Source organism: Polyergus mexicanus, unplaced genomic scaffold (genome assembly GCF_030449975.1).
Source record: "Polyergus mexicanus isolate NDT 795.1 unplaced genomic scaffold, iyPolMexi1.0 SCAF_8, whole genome shotgun sequence".
Taxonomy (NCBI): domain Eukaryota; kingdom Metazoa; phylum Arthropoda; class Insecta; order Hymenoptera; family Formicidae; genus Polyergus; species Polyergus mexicanus.
This window is the reverse complement of record NW_027223328.1, coordinates 9,695,030-9,717,125: the sequence shown is the minus strand read 5'-3', so window position 1 is coordinate 9,717,125 and position 22,096 is coordinate 9,695,030. Positions and strand designations below refer to the sequence as shown.

Here is a 22,096-nt window from a genome sequence, read left to right as displayed (position 1 = left end):
ATATATATATATATATATACACATATATACACATATTTCTTATTACAATAAGATGTCGCATATAATAGATCGCGATTCCGCTAAACTGTATTTTCTCCAGAGAAAATGCAGTTCTTTCTCTGTTCTATTACAGATTGCCAGACTCACTAGGGCTACCACCGCCAAGACTCCATCCGCACGAAGGACTGTTGCACCATCCGCATCCCCAGCACCAGCTATCCGAAGGGATATCCAGGATATCCGAAACGTCGCGATTATCCGACGGCGGATTATCTCGCCTATCGGACAGTTTATCAGAGGCCCACAGCCCGCCTTTGATGGCGGCGAATCTATCTGTCACCGGTCCGTTGAGGGTGGCTGTACCCAGTCCGCACACCCCCTCCTCTCGAGGCAGCCCGCCCCCCCGTCAGCCGACGCCTCAGGGTCAGTCCCAAGGTCAAGGGCTGATAAGAGTTGCCACGCCGCCGCTGCCAAATCCGCGACCGATAATTCACAGACCATTCTCGCCCGCGTGATACGATAAGGACGACGAATTGGAAGATGCCATCGGCACAGACGATCGTCTGACGTCGAGAAAAAGCTATCGATGTGGTAACGTCGCGAGCGAGCGCTTTGAGGTGTTGTGAAGATGGGAAAGCTAATCGATCGAACGATAATCTGACTTTGGGAAAGCTCTTCACGAGTCGCGACAAATCGCGAGATATGGAAAAGATTTGATCGTGTCTGAAAAATTGTTAAGTGTATACGCGATGCGATACGACTTTCTGGAGAACAGTTCGTAGTTTTGCGAAGACTGTACGTGACGAACGGAGTAAAATCGATAAATATTATATTTAAAGTTATCGCACAGAGATTACTCAAAGATAGCTGTAAGATGTCACTCGATATGCAAGACGGCTTTTACCCGCGACAACAGCAATTAGCATCATTATCGGAAAGCGGATCGAAGGAGCTTAGAAACGATCAACACGTATGCGAAGATGAATCAATGATATCACTACGTAGATACATTGCCGAGTTTTGTTCGAAAATGTCGAAAAACTACTACGCTGTAAATCCCTTAAGGAGAATCTATTTGATGATGCGTGTAGACAATAGAATTCATTGGAGGAAATAAATAATTTCCGACAACGCTCTTATAAAACGCGAGGACAGAATAGACACTTGGAGAAGTGAGTGCGAATCCACTAAATAAGTGCAATCTCTCGGATTAAAGAAAAAAGTCAATCGGTCAAGGTGTGTACATAACTTCCGTTAGATGTTCCCGACATGTCCGTTCGTCGAAGCCCAAGAACCAGATGCAGTGAGTCTCATAGTTTTTAAATAGCGCCGCTTTCTAGTTCATATTCTCTCTATCGTGAATAGTTTTCGAAATCTATTCATCAAGGATGTTCACAAAAGAAGCAAAAGCTTTTGGAAACGTATTTTATTATTATGTTTATTATAATATATAATTTTTATTATAATATATATTTATTATATAATTTAATAACATATTGTATTTATATATTTTTATATTTATAAAATTATATTATACAATATTTTTTAATTATATTATTGTATAATATATATATATATAACATAATAATATACTCTCCGTAAACATGCACAAATATTTTTTGTAAGAATACAATTATCCGTTCTTGAAAAGAGATTATTGCTAGAGACAATAAACCACATATCTCGTTATAAATATAAATTGTGGTCATTTTAAAAATGTCTCTGCCATTTCGAACAATGAGAAAACGCGCCGAAAAATTATTTCAAACAAATGAATCTTACAGTTAAAAAATTTTTTCAAAATTGTACAAAGCTTTTAACACATTTCGGGAGCATTAAATTTTTTTATCGAATAGAACTATATGATCTTTCTTCTATAGAAAATCACTTTTTCTTTCTCATTCCGAAAGTATTTACTTCTTGTGTGGAAATTCTATATTTTGCCGACATCGAAATACCGTAATGGCAAGCCGATCTACTTGGTGTCAAAACGAGAACGCGAGAAAACTCGAAGTTGAAATCGCTACGGTAATGGTCTCAGATTCTTAGGCTGACATAAAACGCACGGCAGATAGATGAGAGATAGATCTAGCCACAGACGCTATGATATCAATATTGAAAAATCGGGAAATATCGTATAGTCGCGGCGAAACATTCAATTAATACTGACTGGAGAGCAGCTCTTTTTTTGTTCACATTTTTCACTTTTTGTTTTTAAAATAAACAGAAACGCACAATATCTTATGCGTTACCGTCTGGATTATTGAGATTATCTACAATCTACACAATAAATTTAACTTTTTAAATTATATTCTCTTCTTAATAACTTTCTTTTTTCTTGTACTAAAAGTTACTTAACATCAGATATCTTAGTAAAAAAGATTGCAGATTTTTTTTTTAAACGAATTATTAGATAGAATTACGCGTACTCTTTTTCTTCTTCATAAAAAATTGCAGATTTTTTACGATTTGCAAATTCCATTCATAAAAACAATACATTCCATTCCTGCTTTTTTTTTGACATTTTACACTAAGATTATTATTTTCATTCGAACTTTAAATTTTTGCGGGCCATTTAAAAAAATATGGATTTATAATATCTTGTTCGGATCTCGGTTACATTTGTAGCGTAATTATTTATATGTCAGAGAGTTATATTCATGTTATTAATATGACTATGCACGTGTTCTATTGTACTATATCATTATAATCTCTCATTATGAAAAGTCGAAAAGGTTTGATACTTTGTATAAATATAGCTAAATGAACAAGTCTGGTCTAAACGAGAGAAGAGCGCGATTTATCCTGTAAAAAAAAAATGCTAAACGCGAAATGCAAAACCAATGAGCCACTTTACGCTCCCCTCTTTCCGTCAATTCTCTCCCCGTTAGGTCAAGTAGAAACTAGCGACTTTGTATATTGCATTAATCGCCTGGCTCTTTGGGAAAGACTTGCGTCACTCCGGGAATAAGAAGAGTGTAAAAGTGAATTTCGAGGCTGGGTATGGCCAATCGATCTTATTAAGCGCGAGACGATAGGACCCTCACGCTTTCGCCCTTGTCTTTGTAGATAGACTTGTCTAGCGAAATTCTTGTATAATCCGTCTTATAAATATGAACATATTATACATTACGTATATATTATACATACAAAAAATATACACACATACATATATATATATATATATATATATATATATATATATATATATATATATATATATATAGTATATATACATGTACTATAGGTAAAGACTTACGTAATTTACCTAAAGACGACTATCGATACGGAATTATATATATATAAATATACGAAGAACGCAAATGAAGCATTATTATTAATATTATTATTATTATTAATATTATTATTATTTGCGCCTGTACATACGTTCGCGCGAAAATATATTAACAGATTATTATGACATTACAAGGGACCATCATATGAGTATTTTATTCGCATCCATTATACATCCTGACCCATCCTGACTGTTAAACGAAGTGGCAAATTTCGCGCTTAATTCATGGAACGCGTTAAACGCATCGATGCGTTAAAATGGCTTAACATTTACGCCGCGCGACTCTATAACTCTGGTCACGTGATCCTATGATAAGGACAAACTGCAAATATAATCCACCTCGTTGTACGAGGCGTAATATATTTCTAACAATGAAAATGAGAAAAACTATGCGTGTATGCCTGTATATATATATATATGGAAAGATTATAATTATTATTTTATTTATAAAACCTCTCATTAGCAATTTCTCATTACGTTCGCGTGTTGCTCTACGATTAAAACGATACCGCGCGAGAAAGAATACGAGACCAAATCGTTGCTGAAATCATTCGTCCTTCCCACAGGTTCGCGCGTCACACGCTTCCACGCCGGAACGTCGAAAAAATTGCAGTACTCTGCGTTGATACCACTGCTTGAGTCGTGTCCAGACGATCTTTTCTCGTCGAAGGTCAAAAGCGAGTAGAGTCGAGTCGGGCACGAAACAAACGCTTTAAAGTTAGAAAGAGCGCGATGAAGGAAGGACAGATTATCGACGATGCGGTGCGATGAGAGAAATAGACAGAACGCGCAGAATAAAATCGTCGACTCTCTTCTACCGCCGGATAGAAGAGTGAGGGATCACAAAGAGAGATAAAGAGAGAGGAGACAGATAGTTAGATAGAAAGAGAAAGGGAACGGATATAACGGGAGAGAGGCGGACAGATAAAGTAGTTGCGCGATAACACGGTGTAGGCGGGTGTCGCTGACAAAATGAACCAATCGGCTCGCCGGGTTGGCTTGTAACCGATCCCGCGGGTTAACCAGGAACCAGGGAGCATCGACCAAGACTCTCCCGAAAAGCCGATATGCCCAGGGCGCACGCCTAAGCCTCACTCTCGATGTCGACTCCACCCTGCTCCACATGCAACCACTTCCTCTCTCTCTCTTTCTCTCTCATTCTCTGTCTTCCTCCCATCTCCACCTCTCTCTCTCTCTCTCTCTCTCTCTCTCTCTCTCTCTCTCTCTTTCTCTCTCATTTTCCTCCTCCTCTTCTGTCATACGTCGACCTCATCGCTCCCCTTCGCCGAAGGTGCTTGGCAGCTGGGTAGATTTCCAGACACGAAGATGGAGCCGTCGGGATGCGGGGAATGGAACGGATACACGCGGACTTTTACGCTGCGCTCTCGACTCCGTCGAGGCGGCTTTCGACCCGGTGACTTTTAAGAGATATTACGGGACTCGTGTCTGTCGCGGCGGTGTGTTATTTCTACGATATGTTAAATTAGTTTTTTTCTCTCTTTTGCAAACATTGCAAAAGAGATGATTTAAGAATGACTACAGTCGTAAGATGTATTAAACGAGTCGTGCAACTTGAAGAGCAAAATTCAAAGAAAATTGTTTAAAAACGTTTACGCGAGCGAATTCTTTTTTTTTTTTTACGCAAAGATCGCTATTCATTTAATAAGATTCATACAAGGCGCATAAAAGAATGTTGGCTATGAAAAGATCAAAATTTCAAATTAGTTAAAGAATCAGTATACATGACAAATCGTCTCAATCGTGGTCGAGTTTAAATATACCTTTCAAAAAAAATTATTTTGTTGCATAATAATCATTATACAAAGATACAACATTTAAAAAAAAAAAAAAAAAAAAATCCAAAAAACTGAGTGAAACAGTTGTGAAGTTTTGATTCTTGGAAAGATGTTGATTTACTTGTTTATAATCGATCATATCGACAACATCTCGAAACGACAAAGGAACGACAGTGGAGGGAAATCGAAGAACGTTACGTAAGAACCCCGGAGCAGCCCGTCGTGTACACGTGTGACGAACAAACGTAGGAATTTTGTACGATGGAATAATGGGATGGATATCGCGATTATCGATAGGCTTCGGTGGCGTGCACCGTTTCCGAGGTACATCCAATATGGCGTGAAAAGGTCCGTTCTGTCTTTGTCTACCCTCGCCCTGCTATCGTTTATCTCCGTCGTGCACTCGATGGCACGGTCGCTGTCTTGCCGGTCGTGTTTTGACAGTTGCTGCTCTGACACCTCTGGCGCATTCATTAGGAAGTGGTTCTCATCGTCAATGTTAAGGTAACTTAATATGTTAATAAAACTTTCGAAACGAGATGGTTTCAAGCGAACAATCGTGAAATACACTTTCGACTGATCTCTATTTTCTAACATAAAAGCTTTATATAATAATACAGTATTAAGCTTGCAGAGATATATTAAATAAAATGATAAATTCAATAAGAATTATTCTTTAAATGTTTGCAGAAAAACACACAATAAACGATCTTAAAAAACCTTATTAAAAAATTTATTGCTCCTCATAAAAATTTATTATTATATATAAAAGAGCACAACCCCTTCTTATTTCTTATGCGTTATTACTAAATTATAAAAAGATCATACGAGAACTTTATTTTTATTTATCTGTATTTTTATATCAAACAATCAATGGCATAGATGATAATAATATTCAGTCTAATAATAGCTTTCAAAAGAATATATATATATATATATAAATAATCGGTGCACAAACGGAATGCTTTCAAAACTATTAGTTGGGAGCCGCTGACTGGGCTCCAGCTGTCCGGATTTAGATGTTTAGGATAATGCGGTGTGGTCGGGGCCTTACAACGAAATAATGTAGTCCACTCTGAATGGTACAGACGCGGAATGAGAGCGGCGACGAGAGAGGGATGAAGGGCGATGAACGAACGAGCAAGCGAGATGCAGGAACGTGCGACGAAGGGAACGGAACGCGGAGAAGGGCCAGGGAGCGAAAGAGAGTAACGACTGAGTAACCATTTCTCTAGTGGTTATTTGTAGACAGATTCGACGCCCCGACAATACCGCGAATATCATAATGGGGCTGGCGCAGGGGCCCTCCCGCTACGGTAGAGCCCCTACAGATTACGCCCGTCAGGTATTTGTTGTAGGTCTTAAGGTCGACCCGCGGCGGCTCGTCGTCGCAGGGAGGTGTGAAAGTGAGGATAAATCTTCGCTGAATCTTTTTAAAATCGGCATACGCCATTGTTGCGGTAAAGAAGTTTTTAAGGCTTTCGCTGCGCCCCTTGCGCTCTTTCGCGATCTCCTCTTCCGGTCACAACGATCACGGATCATGGGCTCTCTCAGCTGCTTAAGGACCCGAGAAGGACTCGGAAAAGCATGAAACGACGGGTACGAAAAGGTGGACATTGTGAAAATTATCGCGCCGCGAAATAATGGCGCAACAATAACGCGGAATGACGTTTGCTCGCGCGCCGGTAAATCGCGCTCTGATTTTGTTTACTCGCGCCCCGACTAGTGGCAAAAAAAGTCAACAAATATTTGTAACATCGATTGTTACTCGGTATGGGCTTTATTTGATTAAGCGGATACGTTTTCAACATTTTTACGAGCAGTTTGGTTCGATAATAGTTAGCGACAAGTTAGTATTTTCATCTATGATATCGTGTGATTTCGTAATTAATTCATCTTCTCGCAAAAAAAAAAAAAAATTTGTGGTGTAGATATTTTATAATTTATCTACTATTTAATTACTATTATTCTCTATAATCTATATATAACTTTGACTAATTTTTGCGTTTCTTTGTGACAAACTCAGATTAGTATGATAGAGAATTGAAAAAACATATATGTTTCTAAAATGTTCGTGAATAGAAATCCGCTTAAAATGTCACTAAGGCCTTGCAGTAACCCGTAATAAAACAAGCTCATTAAAGTTTGGAGTCTCTTTCGACTAAAAACTTAAAATTTGCTAATGGCTAATGGCTATACATAAATTATCATTTGTAATCAATTATATAAATAGTAGCCAATATATAAAATTCAATATTTACCAGTACGATGCGTAATGGTAAAATTCTAATACACAGCGTCGATCTGTAAAATGTATCTAATTTATATACCTATAATAGACGTACATACATACATACACACACATATACACACACACACACACATATATATATATACATGTATATAACAAAATGTTCAAAATAATGAACATTTTAAAAAGGTATATTATTGCGCGTAATGGAGTTTTCCATTCGTTTTTTAAACAATCATTTAATTAAAAAATTATACAGTTTTTGAACCAAAATTTTTTTTCGGATATAACTTTTATAAAAGAAGATAAACACACAAGAATCTAATTATTTTTGACATAAGAGTGATCAAAATTATTATAAATCTTAAAAAAATGTTAATATATTTTATATACATATATCTGTATAAAAATATAATTATTATTCCAAAATATATAATTATAATTATAAATTGTAGATATATCTATACAAATACAATCTACACATATAAATATATATCGTAGACATTTCTCTAAGAATACGAAATAGAATCTATAAATACTTTGCATATGTATTCTATCGCACAGCGAAATAAATCATTACCGCAGAAATAAAGAAGCATTTAAATTTACAAGTAACAAATATAAAATTAATTTGTTTTGCTCACCTCACGATTGCTCGTCTGATGCCTCCTCGAATATGCTCCTAGTTTCTTGTTAGTTCTTTACTACTCATTCATGGCACTCACTCGCGAAAACACGGGTAATTACGATCGCACGCACTAATCACTATAATATAGCGATCGCGTGATACTTACGTGCACGGCACTCCCGATGTTAATCGCACGCGATGTATACTCGATTATATTGAAAACAATGCAAAAATTACGATCTGTTTGACATTTTAAAATTATACGGCTCTATTCACGTGTCACTCGCTGCGAAAATTCTATCTTTGTTGTTAACGTGTATGCTCTTAGATTTTACTATCTCGTATTATATTATAAATGAATAAATGTACGACTTAAAACGAAAGATAAATATCTGTAGAATCCGATATTCAAAAATATATATAATCGCTATGTTGATTATACTCACTGCAATTCTTGTTAATAATCAAAAAACTCAATAATAAAATCGGCAATTTTATTCTGGTATCACGCGAGATGCATTATAATCAATTAATCACTCCTGGTGAAAAACATTAATTTTAAAATCGTACGAAAAATTCACTCATATATTTACTCATTTATGATATAATGTGAGATAGCAAAATCTGAGGGTACATTATTTATTAATAACAAAGATAGCACTTTTACATCGAGTGACACACGAATAAAGCCGTACGATTTTCGAATGCCGAACAGATCGTAATTTTTGCACTGTTTTCAATATAATCAAGTTCACGTCGCGTGCGATTAACGTCGGGAGTGTCGTGCAAAGTATCACGCGATCGCTGTATTATAGTGATTAGTGCGCGCGTGATTGTAATTAACCATGTTTTCGCGAGTGAGTGCCATGAATGAGCAGTAAAGGATGAACAAGAGAAGAGATACAGTCCCGGTGAGGCATCAGGCTATATATGCATATCGTACCAGAGAGAGAGAGAGAGAGAGAGAGAGAGAGTATACTACTTTTGTATATAAATTTTATATCTATTTATGGCCATTTTCGTAAGGTTGTTTAATATTGGTGAAATTTAAATTATTTATTCGTAAATGTTTCAAACGAAATAATAAAACACTCCCTTGCAGATTTTCAGTTTGAAAATCGACGTCTCGCTTTTCACGTGGGGTTCCAATTCAGGTTCACACGGGGTTAATGAGAGGTTAGATATAACTTGCTATTCTGTGCCATAATACGACACCGGCGACCGTTTAATTTAAGTATATCCCGTGCATGAGATTTCAATGGGGGTGTGTCATGCGTCGCCCTTCAATCCTCATAACAGAAAGGCAGTAACGTTATGGGAAAAACAAAATATTATAGTAGCTGAGAGTCCTATAGTATTTGTTGCTTATAAAGCAATGCGATACGCGATACGATGCTTATAAAATAAATAAATACGCGTTAAATTAATATATTACCATTTACATATACAACTTTATATACGTACACGCATATAGTATAATAAATAAAAGCAGATTTTATAAATTCATCAATCCACAATTAATTTTCTTAAAAAAAAAAAAACAAAAAAAAACTATACAAACAATTTTTTCGCAAAATATAGATAAATAGAAATCTTTTGACATTAGAAAAATTTTTCTCAAAGTTTTATCATTGCCAAATATTCTCAGCTAAATTCGCGGAGATTCTCAAAGGCTCATGAGAGCATCTCCACGGAGGAAGCCTAGGTCTGAATCGCGAAACATCCGGAGCAGGGTGTACATGGATATGTCAGGCGTCAGTGCCCTTACGAGGTACTAAGCCGCTTAGCACTATGGGGTTTATGTTGTGCCCGACGGGGTATCTACTAACTCCATAGAACTTATATATAGGGGCCTATATCCCGCCTACCGCGCATTATCTTATCCCCCATCCATACCCATGCTTCAATCACGACATTCGACAGAATCCAGCGAAATGTCAGAATCTTCGACGGTCTTGACATCTTAGATTGCGACGAAATTGCATTTACGTATCATGCAGAATCGTATATTGATCGTTCCATGATTTGATCAACAAGTGAAATAAAAGCTAATGATCAATTATCGCGAAGCAAATTAAATCATCATCGTAATGTACATGCTGGAGAGATAAACACGTAAACATATAGAATTAATCAATCTAAATGGAAAAATGTGGCATATCAAATCACATTCAAATCTTTTAAGGACATGCTGGTGAATCATTATACGATGATTTTAAATTCTCAATCTCAGCTCAATTAATATAGAATATATAAATATCATCGTAGAATTTAATTTTTAATTTAACAATATATAAACAGAAAGAATCAATAAAAAAGTTAAAATGTTATTCTTAAAAAGAATAAAAAATAAAAAAATTATTCATATACATATTACAAGCTATATGATGCTATTTTTTCAATTGATCGAAGTCTTTTATTACTCAGGCAAATTTTAGCCGATACGCGAACGGCAATGAATAAAAATCGTTTAAGCTTATTGCCATTGTTAGTGCAATTTGTACACAAAACAGTTCCTCTCGCCATTTCCTTTCCCCATCCACAGAAGGCCGCTCTTAGCGACTAGAAAACACCGCGAGGAACTTTCTGACGAAGAGGGTATTACGCAAAACTGTATCGGCTTTTCCGTGTTTTGATTTCGTAGGGGCGACGAGAAGGGTGTGAGGGAAAGGGAAGAGAGAAGGGAGGGAAAGTTACCCGATGGAGCGGGAACGCCAGGAACGAGGAGGACAGATACTTAGCCGAGGACTAACAGCAGGCCGCGGATTAAAGGGGGCGAAATGTTATTATTGCAAGGGGTACGTCTGCGCCCCCGTGAGTACTAAGTAGCCCGGTTAAGTATGTTGTTTAAGCCAACACTGTAAGTAACCATCCCCGGAGAAATTGCCGTCACAGGCATTGCGACAAAGTACAAACTCCACGCCGATGGAAAATACTTTGCGCGAGTGCCACCTCGGCCAGATGGGCTCTCGTCTAATGCCCACGAGTTTTCAACGCGGCCGCGATAGAAAATCGAAGCTCCGCGCGTCATGATACGAGGCGACGGTAGCAAAGTGTCGCGAGACTTCGCGAACTCGTCGAAAGTGGGTTATAAAGGATTTGTTGTTCAAGTGATTGGTATCAATATAACGGGGCATCAACAAGAATTGATATAAAATTAAATTATATAAAAGAAATTTGGAACAAACAGCAAATAAAGATTTATTATTTTATTATAAAATATAATTATATAATATAAATTTTTATGATTATATATTGTTATTTAATTAAATAAGAAAATATCTATAAAAGATTTCCTAGCAAAATTAATGTGTCAAACAAATGTGTTTTGTATTTTAAGAATCATATCGCGTGTGGAAGAATATTTTATCATTTTAGAAGAAAAAAATATAGATTATTATGATAACGGGTTGCACATGATGAGATACGTTAATTATACGAAAGTTACTTCTGCAAGGAAATTACAGTCCTAGTTTGAAAGTAAAAATAATCTAGATAAAGATGGAGCGATTTTTACGAATATCCACTAAATTATACCTATTTTTGATTCAGCAAATTTCAATCTATACAAAAAGTGGCCGCGCGCGCGGGGTTAAATTCAGCGAATAATTTTGTCAGCTAATTGCAGTTTCTAAAACGAGAAGTCCCTTTGTACGACGGGGGAATGACAAATGCACTTCCTTGAGCCGAGATTAAAATACGATATTGCCGCTATTAGGCCCCAGGTTTTGAGCCTTTGCTCGCGATAGAACGGTAACAGACGTATAATTTCCTGGAAGCTTTGAATTGAACGGCTCTCTCGCTCCGCCGGGGCGAGTGAGACGAGTGTAACCGGCTTCCTCAAAGCTTTAAGGGTGAGGAAGCTCATTAACGAGAGCTTTCTGTTCCTTCGTTTCGATCCGACGTACACCTTCCATCCACTACCCGATATCCTTTACGAGGTTCTGAAACTCGAACTACCCCTGCCCTGCTTATGCCGCCGCAAACCGAATTCCTTACTTATGCAAATACGAATTCGTCGATGGTTGTAAACCATCTTTTTGGCAAATTCTTGACGCAATAGGCAATAGTGTATCTCAAGATGAGAATAGTTACAACACGTTTGTCTATAATGTAAAAAAAAATTTAACATTGCGAATTGATACACAGCGTGAACGGCTAATTTTCTCTACTATCGTAATTAAGAACATTTGATTATTCGAAATTTTATTACGTAAAGTCTTTTACATAAAATAAAAATAAAAATTAACATGATCAATAACACGTATACATAATATGAAATATTATATATTATATTCGAGAAGAAAGTATGTTCTATTTTCCTTACATAATTGATGACGACTTTATATATTATATTAGTTGTAGGTATCAATTTTAATAAAAGCATCTGTTAAATCGCAGGCATTGGTAAGTTGCTACGATTGCGGCTGCTTTTAATGATACTTTCTCAAGTGATTCGTAATACTAGTATACGGGCGCGTCAGAGGTAATTATTCCTCCTCGTTACGATCAAATGAATTCAATTAATCGTCAGCGAGCCGCTCTGGTGTTTGTATATTACGCTGCGAGGCTCGTTCTCATCAAATTCCCATGAATAACCAGCTCGTAGTCTATACAATAATCAACACCGCTAATTTCTCTCGCCACGGTTATCCAAATTTCTCGTAACGACGGAATTTCGGATCGCAGATTGTTTCGCGAAGAGATTTGTGCGATATAAAATCGTGAAAAATTTCCACTTCCAAATCATAATAAATTAAAAAGAAAAAAACAGAATAAATATTTCGCGCGCGTATTAAAAATTTATCAGGATTATTTTATATTAATTTCGTAAAAGCGCAAGAGGCAGCAACACACAAATATTAATAATAATTCATCTTTTTATATCACGGATTCTCTCGAATGTGCCGATTACCATGATCGTTGTTGCGCCGTAAAAATAATTTAAGAAACGCGTTAATTCAATGGAATACTGCGGTGGCAAATAATATAAAAGCCGTCACTCTGCTTTCAACTAGCTACGATCGGAGAACATCGTCTCACGATTCTCTCCCTCCCTCAAGCCTCGCGAATGAAAGTGGAAGAAACTAAGTATTCCATCTTGACTTAAATACAGACCGCGAGATGAGGCTAATGCAACCGCGAAATAAAGGGCGTGGTTTTAACGCGCAGCCGGGGATTGGCTGTTGAACTTGGCTACCCGGTCGATACTGGCCGACTATATCTCTGCCCGACCTGTATACTTGATACTTATCCGGCAGGAGTATATATACCTCAAACTCTATCTCGCTCTCGTACACCGTCGACGGAGGAGGATGTTTGCACGGATCGAATGTGCGCCAAGATTCTTCGAGTAGAATCATCGCTGTGAGAGAGATTCGGGAAGGAAGCTGCGCGGCAAACATTCTCCGCGTGACATTAAAATGAATCTTACGACAAACAGGGCAAGAGTAATTAATAGAAAGAAGTTTATCAATAAATAAGATGCGAGAATTTAGTCTGTGATTCGGCTACTCAGAGAACTTGCTACAACTTGTACCTTATTCTACGTACATGTTATTGTAAACAGATACTTCAAGATTATTTATGTTTCGAGTCATTTTATGGTTAATACGTACCACCGTGTCAAATATTCATCAATTTCAACGATGGTATTATGCCGACACATCGTTAATAGCGCCCGAATGCTCTTTGTTATTCATAGATCTTTGGTCAAAGCGTTAAACTCCCGCCATCGGTATAACAATAGCATCGCGTGCCATCAGTATATTAATTATGAGCGGGTTACGTCGTGCAAATAAAGTCATTTTGGCAAAGTATTTACAGCAAAGAAACGTCCGTGTTCCTTCAGGAGGCTCAACGAGCTCCGCGCGTTGATCCATCTTGACTCCTTTATTCCTTGTCCCTAACGCGACATTAATATCGCGCGATTAAAATCTTCCTAATGATACCTCGACCTCCGTCATATCCATCGCAGATTGATCGCGCCGATTAGCCGCAATTTGCACCAGAAAGCACGGATTACTTTCGAATTTACAATACTCAAAGCATATGTTCCAATTTCGACGTAATATAACATTTACGTGCGTCGTTAAATCTTTGCGTATCGTTTTATTATCCGTTACCACACAGATGCCGAGTAACAGCAATTGTGTAACAACGATATAACCGTAAAATAATTTTCAGCGAATGCGATGCGATATGCCAAGAAATCTAGCTCGCGCTGTCATATTATTAATTAGTATATTAAATTCTTATGGTATATCGCGAATCATAAACCAGCTTTGCATATTTTACAATAGTATATTAATAATTAATATAAGTATATTTAACGTTAATACAAATAATTGTGCTAATAAATTTAACCTCTCCCGATAAATTCTAACTTGCGAACCAGCTAATAAGTAATAATCACTTCTACAAATATCCATACCCTCTGTGCGAGTCGGCTACCGGAAAACTTATATCACCGCGCATACAAAGGCGACCAGGTTAGTATAATAACGCGATACCCATAATAAACGCGCGACCGGTGTCCCTCTCTCATTGAGAGCAACAATGCCCATGGTAGATGAGTTAATCGGCAAGTTCCTCCCCCCGATGTGCGTGTGCTATCCGAGTAGGGATGGTCGTTGCGCGACCTACTATACGTCGTCGTTCGTCAACGACGGTGACGATGGCGAGCCGGGGAGTTTACACGGAGAACCCTGAAACAGGATATAGGAAAGACACGATATCGGGGAACAAAAGGATGACTGACATCTCCGGTGATCCTGATCGGGCGTTTGCAGTGGCTCTCTCGACAGACCGCTATACGTACATATTTCGATCTATCGAAACGTCCGCGACAGACGAACCGGCAAAATAACTCGGAAGCGAAATTGGAAGCGATCATTCGATCGTCCATCTGTCAAATCGCATTAAATAACATTAGATAATAGAAAAAAATATTATAATAATATTCTGATGCGCAAAATCGATAAAAGTCGCATCATAAATTTTACGAGATTTTAAATATTATATATATATAAAAATATGTGAAACTCTGTCACTTTTTATATTTCTCAAATCTAGTCTTCCTATTTGTATCAATCCTTGTATCACGCTATATTGATTATCGATACGTCTAAGCGATTTTTGCAGCGTAAAAAGACAACGTATATATATATATATATATATATATATATATATATATATATATATATATATATATATATATACGCGCGAGATGTAGTAACTATAATCTGAGAGAGAAATCGCTACGAGGAATACAATACTCAGAGAGCTCCGGTAATCCTCATCAACGGTAGACAGAGATTCTCAATAGAGATGAAGTACCGTTCGACCGATATATAAAAAAGTGTATCGTCTCGAAGGAACGAACGAATGAGAACTACTGATCAGGGGAGAATAATTCATCAGAGAGGATGCTGAGGCTGACGGTCGGCTACGCGTCCGCCTCTCTTCTCTCTTATTCAAAACCCTCTATCCGTTTCTCTCATCCCGTCTCTGTCCGGCGCATTATGTTCTTCTTGAATTCCGATTCTCTGATGGGCAACGGGGTCAAACCGCAGCCTCCGCTTGTTAATTCGTCGCTTTTTCTGCTTTTATCCTGGCGTGCTAAAAGCATCTGCCAGTTGTACCTCCGTTAAATGTGCAACACGATGAAAAGTGGCTTGCGTCATATATATCATTATTAATAATGAATCGATATCAATTACCGCGCAATGAAAATTGATCAACATTAATCGCATCGATATCGTCGCCAGCGCGCCGATTGGTTAAATACAAATATTACAATAATACATGTATCGTTAGATCGATTCTTAAGTCAACCTTATTCGACATTACTGATTATAGCTAATCATTCACGAAATCGGCATGGCATTTCAAATTTCAATTCTAATTTTATTATTATTATTTAAACCAAAAATGATATAAACGCAAAATAATAAAAAATGTTATAATTTCTATAAAATAAAATAAATTATAATAAAATAAAATATTTTTTTCTGCTACATTATTATAATACGATAAAGAGACTCATTATTATTTTTAATTTTTCTTATTTAGATTAACAACGAGATATGATAAAAAAATATTGCAATTTATAATTTTTATAATCAAAAATGTGCATTTATAAAAAAATCACAAATATATTTATAACTATCTATATAGATATAAAGATAATAAAATAAGATAAAAATTATAATAAAATAAAATATTTCTTTCCATTACGCGTTATTAAGCTTAGTAGAAAAACAAATATTTTTATCTTTCTAATTTATGTTACTCGATAATCAGACGGCGTCTATAACATCTTTTACAACGATGATAATGCAAGATAGATAGGTTCGGTGTATTATTAGCATGTGACCGCGCGAGGTATTCATATATAAATTTAATAATACCGACAATAAGCGCTCATCGCATAGAGCTTCGATGCATAAAGCATAGAAGGCAGATCTCAGAGGAGAGGGGTGAGGGAAGAAATGAAGCTATATTAAGAAATGATTGATAAACGGGCTGACCTACATTATCGCATAAACGTGAGGAGCGTTATAGGCAAGTCCTTGACGCACTTCATGCGAATAATTACGCGCCCGAAAGACACGTGCCTCCTGATCCTGGATTTGAGACTACACGCACGTACGCACACGCACGCAAATCTACAGAGAGCCCCTCGTGTTTTTTCGGGATGTTAAATTGCCCGATCTCGCGTGAACGAGAACACGTCTACATACGTAACGAGATTAAAACAGGCTCTTATGCGGCTATTTCCTTAGACATGTATGTCCATCAACGATCAAAAATTGCATTCCTCTCGTACTCATTTCTTTATGTCAATTATTCTGCAGATTAAATATCAATGTTCGACACTAATTAATGAATGGGTATTATAATATATTATTGAAGAACACGACTCTGTTATAATTTCTATTCAATATCATCTTTGCAATTTTATTAAATTGCTAGCTATCTATACATATCTTTGGATTGTCGTATTCAACTCGGTTTCAAATCGGATAATCAAACGTAGAGCGCTCGGCAACCGAATACCGTAGAAATTTATCTCCGAATTAAGTAGCTAATCAATTACGCTCGTGCCCTCAACGATCGGACACGGTCGCCGCGGCAGCGCTTCTACGACGGGAAGAAGACGCCGTTACAACGGCCAGGCCGCGCCGCGCAAATTGCTTCATCTCGCACGAAGAAATCGAGCATTTGGCTCTCTGGCACCGGGCTCTCTCTCTCTCTCTCTCTCTCTCTCTCGTCAATATTAAGTCGGGCTGCGATCAGGTGCGGCGTCCTGACGATTTCATCAACAGGCACGTCTGCGCCGGGATCATCATACTTTGTAACCGCGCGGCAAAAAGCAACTGTCCCGCGCCGGGACACGTCAGGAAATATATGCCTGTAATACAGCGTGGATTCACAGCGCGGCCGCGCGCGCAACGGGTGACGTATGATGATAGTGTGAGCCAAGAGAGAATCAAGATGGCCGTAATAATATCATTATCCCAGTGGTCTCCATCGGCCGTTCGGGGCCTCGAGTGAGACATTTACCGTAACGACCGGCCATCCGTTATCGAGCTCCGGCGTGCCTAAGCTTATACGTCGAGGCTCGGGCGATACCGACAAAACGCACCACCGAAGATGGCAGGATATCCCTGCCACGATCCGCTTCAGTTCGCGAATGCCTTTTACGGTATATTCTGATGAGATTTGGTCTTTGATTACATATGCGCGCGCGCGCGCATCTGCTCTTTCAATTTTTAAATTAACGCATCTCTCTCTTTCTCTCTATTATTATACAATTTTACGCGTACAATTTTATTACCATAATATGAGTTAATATATGTACTTCTTACAAATCCGTGAATGAATTTTATAGTATACCGGGAAAGAGACATATATTTCTTTCTAATCCTTAATGATACTTGATAGAGTTTGTGATTGCGCACGGCTAGATACCGAGCAATCGTTTTAACCTAGCAACAAGCCGAGCATCCAACATCGGTTCGCTTAACTCAACCACGCTTCGTACGTTTTCCACGCGCACTCTGCCGTCAGTTTTTCTGAAGACCCATAAAGCCTCTATCACCATCATCATTATCGCCATTACCGCGCATCCACTGACTCGCATTCGAGAGAGCCATGGCTCCTCGCGAGTTCCTTTACCCTAAAGAGAAATGTGGTTACCGCAGCCGATAGCGGAGAACACGGCAGAAGCGTCAACGAGCGACATTTGTTTCGCGAATTTCACGGTGCGAAGCTACATTCGTCTCGACGACAACGATCATCCCGTCACTGCGTCTTTGGCAAGATGGACTTTAACATGACCGCGGCTTCGTTAAGAATTTCCAAGTTGGTGTTGCTGATGATATATATCGACGATATTTCAGGAAAGACGGGGCAAGGGCGGAAAAAAAGACGCGTAGAGAGAGAGAAAGAGAGCAAAAAGTAATGACGTCAGCGTCCGAGGGCAGCTGCCTCGGTTATTAATTAAGAGTGCGGACGGACAAGGCGGCGAAGGCGATCGTGGAGCCTGAAATTCGCCCAGGGGTCCACGGGAAATTAATCGCGCACGATGGATTTCGTGGTTACGAAGAACCGACCGTGCCGGGGACATGGATACCTTTAGGCTAGAAGCGCGAGCGCGTGCTAAGAGGACCGAACTTAATTATCGTACTCTCGGGCCGCGCAAGGTGTGTAGAACGCAAATGAGAAAGGAGGAAGCGGGGGCTGCTGCCCGATTGCTAATTGCTACGAAAGCATCTAATGATAAGATTCATCAAAAAATCATCTAGTGTCGTTTCTAACGCTATATCAAAAGCGGCGTTGAAAGATGTTGGTTGCGCGCGCGGCTATCTTTTATTTGAAAAATATTTTTTAAATGCTTATTAATTCGCGTAATCAATAATTTGCCATAAATTATTGATATTCTCTCAATAATTTTGTGCGAAAGACGTAGTGTAATATCGTATTAAATTGTGACTCTTACATTAAGAAATACTATACTGCGTATATGTCGTTATTAATCTTACTTTTGCTGTATGTTCGACTATTTTTTATATAAGTAATAAAGCAATTTAAATTACAATATCATGTTTATATGTCGTTCACTCGGAATTAAATTTGATTAAATCATTCATAGCGCGGAGAGAGATAGCGTGCATAATGCACGATTACAATGGAAATAAACTGCGGCGTAAATAAAGAGTCACGAAGTAAAAGTCCAAGTTAATTCGCATGGCGAATTAACAGAGCCGAAGGGCCGTACCGCGGACCAACTGCGGGTGACCTTTCGCAAATCGAGATCCTCCCGCAGTTGCACAACGTCGTGGTAAAGAGAAGTCGAGAGTACGTTTCTCTCTGTCTTCCTCTCTCTTTCCCTTTCTCAGCGGGGTTAGCTCCGCGGCGCTTCCCTAAGAATTATAATAACGAATGCTTAAATCAGCTTAGCCGCGCTAACTTCGCTTTTGCGACTACCTCCCATGTAAATATGGAAGTAGCTCTCTACAAAGTGAAAGAGTGGGAGCCGCCGGCCGATTGGGTAGACCAGGATAGGCGGGTAGGGAATTCTCTCGCCGTCGCTCTCGCGAACGAGGAAGTAGGAGAAAGAGGAGGAGAAGGAAGAGCAAGCGGGAGAAGGAGAACGAGGCGGCGGGCGGTGGCGGGGAAGGCGGCGGGGGAGGCGACGGAGGAGCTAGAGGGATTCATGAATCCCAGATGCGATGGATTAGACCGTCTTTGCCGTATTTCTGTTTTCGAGGAAGATGGCAACGGGCTACAGATTACCGTGAAAGTAGCGCCGGCGGCGCGCGGTTGGATTAGGAATTAAATAGCCATTAAGTACCCTCCGCCACACACACCAGACCTAACCCTGGCCGAACCGAGTACATACTCTGCCGAGTACTCTGAGCGCGCGCCCGCAACTTTTCCGCTCAAGACGAACGGAGATGCCGCGCGGAGGACGCGAGCGTAACGAATCGAAGGTGCGCCATCGGATGCCATGTGCCTGAAGGACGTTCGGATTATAGCATTTAGATTGCGTTTGCCATTTAATCCTACAAATGCGTGCTGCAAAATGCGATAAAATATAAATTGCGGACACTTCTGGTCTATAAGTATATTATATCGAATATACAAATAATATAATTTATATTCCCGGTACATTATAAATATAATATTAATGCCTGTTGCTATATAAGAAGAAAAACTGTTAGAAATATGCTAAATCATGCCATGCTACGATTTCAGTTCGTACTAAATGTCAAAAGTAAATGGAGAAATATGCCGAAATGACCGTGAATTAAAAGAAACTCTTCCAATTGTAAAATTAAAAGGCCAAGAAATTTTTTTTACTTTGAAATAAAACACATAACGGTTTATAATATCTATATAACGTCGTGTATAGTAACAGTCGGATCGTTGATGGCGAGAAATACATGGCGAAAGCGGGAGAGATGCGAACGTTTATCTGATGTATGTCATGATAAATTTTTAAAACAATGAAAGTGCGATCCTAAGCTATCCCCGTGTCACGGCTATTCGATTTCGTTTGAGCACCTCTGATCTGACTGGTTTAGCTATAGAGAGCTCTAAACCGAATCCAATCCTGAGTGACGTGAGAGAAGAAAGAGGGGAAGCTATCGCTGGGATTATCTCTGGCGCCACTAACACCACCTACGGAAGATGTACACTAGATGGCCTCATATTATATTCCAACGAGGGTGCCGCGTTATGGAAAGGCGAGGTGAAAGTGTGTACCCTGAAGAAATCTCTACGGTCATCATTATCATCATCCCGCCGAGTAAAACAAAAGGTCGGCCTGTCAAAATGCATCCTAGATATCTGCCGCATCTCCATCGACACACGAATTCAACGCTTGATCCGTATTAAAACAGCTGGGTCAGGTCGCTGTTACGCCTACGCCTACCAGAACGGGGAACGCGCATAATCCGAGAGAGCCTCTCGTCTCGCGATCGTGTAGTCGAGGAAAGCCTGCATCCTCCGTTTGCATCGTTATCTCGTGAGAATACGAGGGCCTCGAGCACCTCGTCCAATTGCACCGGGCGTAATCCGGTCGTTCGGCAATCGCCGGAACAATGAGCCGGTGAGAGGATGCGCTTACGTGGGAAAACACGTTCCTAAACGTCAACTACGTTGGATTAACGTCGTTCTCCATCTCGAGAACAAGGATAGATTGCGTCGCGAGAGACGCAGATGGCAGGAGGAAATGCATATAAGAGACCGAGGTTACGTTCAAGAGAATTGTTTGTAGGCAAACACGGTACCACCACCGGTTCCCTACAGGCAGACAGCGGCGATCGTCGAGATCGTGTCGGTGAAGATGTTCCGCCGTTTTGTCTACGAGAGAAACGAACACGATGATGATGACGATGACCATGACGACGACGACGACAATGATAACGACGACGACGACGACGACGATGATGATGATGATGATGATGATGATGATGATGATGATGATGATGATGATGGCGATAGAGGTAGTGGGCCATGAAATAGAAAGAGAAATAAACGGAAAGAAAGGCACCACGCCGGGGATGAAATTACCAAATCGCAAGTCACTCCAGTAACACGTTAACCCGAGGCTCGACCGGACCAACGGTATTATAAGTAAGACGTCTCGGGAGAAGGTGGGCTTCAGATATCCGATCGCTGGAATGTAACGCGGGATGGCGCCCTTTCTGTGGGCCCGCGCTTATTGCCAGCGTTCGGTCCATCCCCGGCGCCGGTTTATGTTAGTGTTCCGCCGTATCGAGTGCAGGACGTGGCTGATCGATGCAAAACCTATTAATTCCCTCGACTCTTTCGCTCGTTCTGGTTTATCAGGCTGGATTATGATTCGAGCTAAATGTACACGGATCGTCGTATCTGATTCTAGTTACCATTAACATATGCTATACATACGATATAATACACACACACACACACACACACACACACACACACACACAATGGAATAATTAATACATAACAACTATACGAGATATATTGTATGTATTTGCGCGCGCGAGCTTAACAAAAATTTCCATAATTCAAATTTTACAATGTGCATTTCGCAGAAATAGTACTCTGCGTTGATACCACTGCTT

General features: G+C 39.2%; 2 protein-coding genes across 5 annotated transcripts in view; both read left to right on the top strand.

The window, feature by feature from the left end:
• The window catches only part of Optix (optix), a 46,808-nt gene extending 45,397 nt beyond the window's left edge, over positions 1–1,411 (top strand). For 2 of the 4 annotated variants that reach the window (XM_070300123.1, XM_070300124.1), the window contains one exon: positions 101–1,411. In XM_070300123.1, the coding sequence (XP_070156224.1) occupies positions 101–515 (415 nt within the window). In that variant the 3' untranslated portion in view covers positions 516–1,411. The remainder of the gene's footprint in view (positions 1–100) is intronic. The other 2 variants (XM_070300126.1, XM_070300125.1) reach the window with 1 other exon arrangement.
• Positions 875–21,501, top strand: LOC138935321 (uncharacterized). The gene is made up of 3 exons (XM_070299772.1): positions 875–1,001; positions 20,564–20,787; positions 21,259–21,501. Exons 1-3 carry the CDS (start codon positions 875–877, stop codon positions 21,499–21,501), a joined length of 594 nt encoding a protein of 197 aa, XP_070155873.1.
• Positions 21,502–22,096: the final 595 nt, after the last annotated feature.